Genomic DNA, 6,000 nt, shown 5'->3' with positions numbered 1-6,000 from the left:
CGGTCGTTGCGCTCCAGGCGTCGACCGAAGCGCCCATCGCGGATGGCCCTGAGCTCCTGACAGTCATTGGTGTTGTGGCTGTGTACGTTGTGGAAGGTGCAGAACGGGCGGCTGCCCTTGGACGATTCTGGGTGATCGCAGCCGCGCTTCATCTTTTGTTCAGCCGTGAGCACGGTCGCTCCCTTGCGCTTCACGTCCTTGGTCTTGGCCTTCTTGTCTTCTGGGTCTGCAGCTGGAAGCTCGAGGAGGGAGAGGCGTCCCTCCTCAGATCTCGCACACTTGGTCGCCATGTTGAACATCTCCAGAGCCGTGCACAGGTCCTCGTGTATGGCGAGCTCTTCCTTCATCTTGACATCATGGACGCCATCAGAAAATGCTGAGATGATGGCCTCGTCCGTCACCTTGGGAATCTTGAGGCAAACGTTGTTGAAGCGCTGGATGTACTTCTGCAGGGTTTCCCCTGGTTGCTGCTTGTTGCGCCGCAGGTCACTAGCGGAAGGCGGGCGGTCGCGAGTGCCCTGGAAGTTGGCGACGAAATGCTCGTGCATCTCGCCCCGGGAGGAGATCGACCCCGCGGGCAGGTTCAGGAGCCACGAGCGCGCGCCGTCTTTGAGAGCCATGGGAAACCAGTTTGCCATGACCTTCTCGTCGCCGTTGGCCGCCTCGATGCTCAGCTCTTAGAGCTGCAGGAACTCAGCAGGGTCAGGGGTGCCATCGTAGCGCGGAGGCAGGTCGGGCTTGAACTTGCCGGGGGTGAAGGCACGGTAGCCCGCTGTAGTCACCGGAGCCTGTCGTGGAGGTGGAGCCTGGTCTTGGTATCCGCGCGCCGCCGCCGCAGGCTAGGCGCGGTCCTTACGTGGTGGTGCTGGGATTGCTGGAGCATCTTCTTGCGGTCGTGGGATTTCCTGGCAGCTTCCTTCTTCACGTGCAGGCACCCTGCATGGTGGGTCGCGCTGCGGGGCCGCGCGTCTTGGCCCGAGGACAACATCTTGATGGGGAGGTGGTGGAGGCGCTCCATGGGCTACGTCGCCCGCAGCGGGAGGCGGGCGAGGCAGCGAGAGAGTCGGTGCAGGAGAGCCCCAAGCGGCGCTGACGAGCTCGGCGATGCGGTCCAGCCAGTCCTCGTAGAGGTCGTCGACGGGGCGGTAGCACAGGAGCTCGCGGGCCATGAGCAGCACAGCCTACGCGTCCGCGGGCCCGTGACGAGCGTGAGACGACAAGACGGCCGGAGTCAGCGACGGGGTGGCGGTGCGTCCATCCCTCCGCACGGAGGGGTGCAGTGATGAGGCTTGCTGCTCGTTCCCCGCCGGGCCGGTGGCGGCGTTGGCAGTGGGTGATGGAGAGCAACGGGGAGGCCCGCCGACGGGCGCTGTCTAGGCAACGCGAGCATTGAGAGCGGCCCGGCGCTCAGCACGGGCTCGACGGGCATCAGCCATGGAAGTGGTGGAGCAGTGGTGCGTCGATCGGCGGAAGAGGGGTTTCGGCGCACCCCTACCTGACGCGCCAAATGTTGGATTGCGGGTCCCGTAGACCCTTGAGAGGTTCGAACTCTGGGGTGTGCACGAAGAACACTCTCTCCCCAGCTTGCTCTCTCAATGATTCCACGGCCTAGCTTGATAAACCCAAAGAACAAGAGACACAGGGGTTTATACTGGTTCGGGCCACCTCGCGGTGTAATACCCTACTCCAGTGTGTGGTGGATTGCCTCGAGGGGCTGAGGATGAACTAATACAGTGGACGAACAGTCTCGGGAGGAGAGGTGTTCTTGCGCTCGATGAGCTGGTGGGTGTGAGGATGATCTGAATGATCTGTCGCTTGCTACGGTGGTGGCTAGGTCCTATTTATAGTGGCCTTAGTCCTCTTCCCAAATGTTAGGCGGGAAGGGATCCCACAACGGCCAAGTTTAAAGAAGGACAACTAGTACAAGCTATCCTGACAGAAGTAGTCTTCGTCTGCCAAAGGCTCTGGTGGTGACGCTGCTGTGGGCTCCGCGATGACCTCCGTCCTGCCATTCTGCTGGTCTTTGTCTTGTTGCACTGATATGGAAACCTTTGCCTGATGCCTCAGGACCTCGCGCCTGCGCTTGCCTCCTTAGCACCAAAGAGGAAACTGGTAAACTGCGCCCGCTGGCGCCCTCCTGGCCTTGGTCGTCATGGCTCACGTCATGTGAACCTCGCGAGGTGCCCCTTGCATAGATATCTCCGCTCCTCGGGAGACAGCCTAGTGAGACTGCCCCCAGGGAGGTCTTGGTGTCGTCCGCCTTGCGAGGCTTGGCCCCTCGCGAGGGTCTTGAGTTGTTGCTGCTGAAGCTGGGCCGTACCGGGCCGTTGATGGAGCCACGCTCGCGGGCCACAGCCAGGCAAGTCTGGGCACCCCCGTTCCCAGGACGCCGACAGCGTGAGTACACGGAGGGCTCCACCCATGAAGGGTCCACGAATAAGCAACATTGTCTATCCCACCATGGCCATCGCCCACGAAGGACTTGCCTCACTCGTGTAGATCTTCACGAAGTAGGCGATCTCCTTGCCCTTACAAACTTCTTGGTTCAACTTCGCAATCTGTCGGAGGCTCCCAAGCGACACCTAATCAATCCAGGAGAGACCACTCTCCAGACAGTAATAGATGTTGTGTTGATGATGAACTCCTTGGTCTTGTGCTTCAAATGATAGTCTCCCCAAAACTCAACTCTCTCTCACACAGATTTGGATATGGTGGAAAGATGATTTGAGTGGAAAGAAACTTTGGGAAGGCTTGAAATCAAGATTCTTGTGGTAGGATTGGTATATCTTGATCTCAACACATGAGTAGGTGGTTTTCTCTCAGAAAATGTATGCCGAAAGTGTAGGCACGTTCTGATGGCTCTCTCTCAAATGGAGAAGGGGGTGGAGGGGTATATATAGCCTCCATGCAAAATCCAACCGTTACACACATTTGATCCAACTCGGTCAAACTGAATAGAAGAACCCGGTGAGACCGATTCAGTTCAAAATGTGAACGTTAGGAATCTCGGTGGGTCCGACTGGAACAACTCGGTGGGACCGATGTGCTAGGGCTTAGGGAAAACATCAACTCGGTGGCACTGATTGCATCAACTCGGTGAGACCAAAGTGAAGCAATAAGGCAACAGAGAAGATGTCAAGCCAACTCGATGTGACCGATCGCAATTTTGGTGAGACCGAAATAATTGCAACATGCAACAGAGACTTGGCAAGGGCATATCAGTGAGACCGAGATCCGTATCGGTGTGAACGAACTGTTTAGGGTTTCTGGCAGTCGCTATTTCATATGAACTCGGTGGCGCCGGATAGGAAATATCAGTGGAGCCGAGTTTGGCTTTGGGTTTTGGACATATTTGGAAAGAGAAGGTGGTTAAGGGCTTTGGATAAATATCACTAAGCATTTTGAGCAAGTAGACCATTAAGCAACACCTCATCCCCTTTTAATAGTATTGGCTTTCCTATGGTCTCAATGTGGTCTTGGATCACTAAAATATAAATGATGAGTCTTGAGCTTTTGCCAATATGTGTCCTAGACATCTTCAAGCACTAGTGCAGAATCGGGCTGTAGTCCCAGTTCGTAAGGCCCTTTAATGCTGGTAAAGGGTGGGGACTAAAGCCCCCCCCCCCTTTAGTCCCGGTTCAACACGAACCGGCACTAAAGGGCCACCACGTGGCACGAGCATGCGCCGGGGGCCTGGGGGTTTTTAGTCCCGGTTGGTTACACCAACCGGGACTAAAAGGCTTAGGGGTTTTGGGTTTATGATTTATTTTTTCTTTAGCTTTGTGTTTTCCATTTAATTCTTTTTCATTTGCTGGTATTTTACGGTACTACATATTATACACGTTATGCATATATATAAATAGAATTTCTCGTAGAACCGATCATATACACACATCTGGGCTATTCTGTTTCACGTAACAGAATATTATTCTGTTACTATTGTTGAACTGATGAATTCGAGCGGTTGAACTGATAAATTCGAGCGGTTGAACTGATATTATTCTCCCGCGCCGCCTGCACCACCGCGAGCTCGAGGCCCGCTCCTCCTCCACCACCACATCCGCGCCGCTCCGGCCCCACACGCGCACCTTCCCGACCCCCGCCCCGCCGCGCCCGCCTCGCGCTCTCCTCCATCCGTGTCCGCGCCAACCCCTCCTCCGCCTCCTCCATTGATGCCGCAGCCTCCTCCACCTTCGCCGCCGTGGTTCCCCTTCTGCCCCACCTCCTCTCCCCCTCCGCTCCCGCCTCCGCCTCCTCATCCCCCTCCCCCTCCCCGTCCGCCCCCGCGTCTTGCCCCGCCACCGTCTCGGCACCCCGTGCTGCCATCCCGGTGGCCGTGGAGCTGACGTGCGGGATGGTCGTTGGCTCACGGGTGACCGTGGTGGCCCGGCCGAGGAGGAGGGACGGGGCGCCATCGTCGTAGTTCATGGCAGAGTTGCTGGGCACCAAGGCCGTGCAGGGGGAGGAGCCGCCCAGGATTCTCCACCCCAGGATCAGAGGCGACTTCAGCGGCCGCCTCGTCATCGAGCTCAACGCCTGCTACTGCATGAAGTGGGCGCTGCCGCAGCGCTGCGAGGGCCCGACGTCCTGGCCCGACGACGACAGAGGTGAGCTCCTTCGATTGCACAGTTCAATTTTTAATTTGCTCTGCATGTCGTTCGGTATCTAGGAATGTCCCGGTTCTACATGGAAACTGAATTTGCTTGCTATTCGTGTGAATTTTAACGTGTTGGTTTAGGTTTCAGTTGATGGGGAGCTCAAGTGTGAGAAATGGACTCGGGATGATGGCCCCAAGACAAACAAATCGTCAAACATAAAGTGGTTGCTCAACAATTTGATCGGCATGCCAGAGCCAGACAAGGTCTCTGTTGATCAGGCATACCCCTTTGCAGAGGGCAAGCTCTTTTTCCTAACCATCGCAGCCGGTCTCGAAGGCTACCATGTCAATGTCGATGGCCGACATATTGCATCCTTCCCTTACTGCACTGTAAGATTTTTGCCATGCCTCTGCAGAGATTGCTCGTTGCTTACTTATATATCATGGATGGAGAATTTTGTTATCTGATGGGTTGTCAATCTGTTGATTTAACCAACAGGGTTACAACCTCGAGGATGCGACAGGCCTGTCGTTGAACGGAGACCTTGACATCGAGTCAATTTCTGCCGGCCATCTGCCCAAATCACACCCTAGCTTCGACCCACAGCGATACCTCAAAATGTCTGAACAGTGGAAGGCCCCACCTCTACCAACTGAACCTGTTGAGCTGTTCATTGGCATCCTTTCTGCAGCCAACCATTTCGCGGAGTGGATGGCCGTTCGCAAGTCATGGATGATTGCTACAAGGAAATCATCTAATAGTGTTGCCTGGTTTTTTTTCGCTCTGGTAAGCAGTTGTGGATGATTGCTACAACTTTAAAGTTATATTGCTGACTTTTGCAAACTCTAATAGAAGACTTCTATACAGAATGGGAAAAAAAGAGGTCAACGAGGAGCTGAAGAAGGAGGAAGAGTTCTTTGGTGACATTGTTCTAGTCCTTTTCATGGATAGCTATGACCTCGTTGTTTTAAAGACTATTGCCATTACTGAGTATGGGGTAAGAAAAACTAGTACGTGTTTAACTGTTCTTGGATCATGCTTCAGCTCCATCGACAAAAATGCTCATTCTGACCTTGTCTATCTTATAGGTGCGAGTTGTGCAAGCGAAATACGTAATGTAGTGTGACGACGACACATTTGTTAGAATCGACGCGGTGTTGGATCAAGTGAAGAAAGTAAAGAATGGGGCGAGCATGTATGTAGGGAACATAAACTACTACCAGACCTTTACGATCTGGAAAGTGGGCTGTTACGTATGACGGGGTGTTAGAATTGACGTCGTGCTATTTTTCCGTAAAAAAAACCAGAGTACTCGTACTGAGCTATGTGTGTGTTTATACTGAGGTATTTTTCACATATTAATTTTAAATGGTTCCAAAAAAGAGTACTTGAACTGATGTCC

At 54.2% G+C, this 6,000-nt stretch overlaps 1 protein-coding gene across 2 annotated transcripts; it reads left to right on the top strand.

Annotated features, from left to right (window-relative positions):
- Positions 1 to 4,168: 4,168 nt before the first annotated feature.
- Positions 4,169 to 5,980, top strand: LOC109777388 (hydroxyproline O-galactosyltransferase GALT6-like). 2 transcript variants are annotated; one of them, XR_012180966.1, is made up of 5 exons: positions 4,169 to 4,607; positions 4,746 to 4,987; positions 5,097 to 5,384; positions 5,466 to 5,595; positions 5,687 to 5,980. XR_012180966.1 is itself a non-coding variant. In XM_073495928.1 (5 exons), exons 1-5 carry the CDS (start codon positions 4,427 to 4,429, stop codon positions 5,717 to 5,719), a joined length of 858 nt encoding a protein of 285 aa, XP_073352029.1. In that variant the 5' UTR covers positions 4,289 to 4,426; the 3' UTR covers positions 5,720 to 5,858. The 2 variants fall into 2 exon arrangements, 1 of the variants encoding a protein (XP_073352029.1); XM_073495928.1 differs by having other exon boundaries at positions 4,289 to 4,607; positions 5,482 to 5,595; positions 5,687 to 5,858.
- The last annotated feature ends 20 nt before the right edge of the window (positions 5,981 to 6,000 follow it).

The sequence above is a fragment of the Aegilops tauschii genome, chromosome 3 (genome assembly GCF_002575655.3).
Source record: "Aegilops tauschii subsp. strangulata cultivar AL8/78 chromosome 3, Aet v6.0, whole genome shotgun sequence".
Lineage (NCBI taxonomy): Eukaryota > Viridiplantae > Streptophyta > Magnoliopsida > Poales > Poaceae > Aegilops > Aegilops tauschii.
This window is presented reverse-complemented; position numbering and strand designations above follow the sequence as displayed.

Bases quoted from the DNA above. Each gene is read 5' to 3' on its own strand.
- LOC109777388 (XM_073495928.1), top strand. From the start codon at position 4,427: ATGGCAGAGTTGCTGGGCACCAAGGCCGTGCAGGGGGAGGAGCCGCCC. The intron at 4,988-5,096 runs GTAAGATTTTTG...TTTAACCAACAG, and splicing joins CATCCTTCCCTTACTGCACT to GGTTACAACCTCGAGGATGC. The intron at 5,596-5,686 runs GTAAGAAAAACT...TCTATCTTATAG, and splicing joins TTGCCATTACTGAGTATGGG to GTGCGAGTTGTGCAAGCGAA.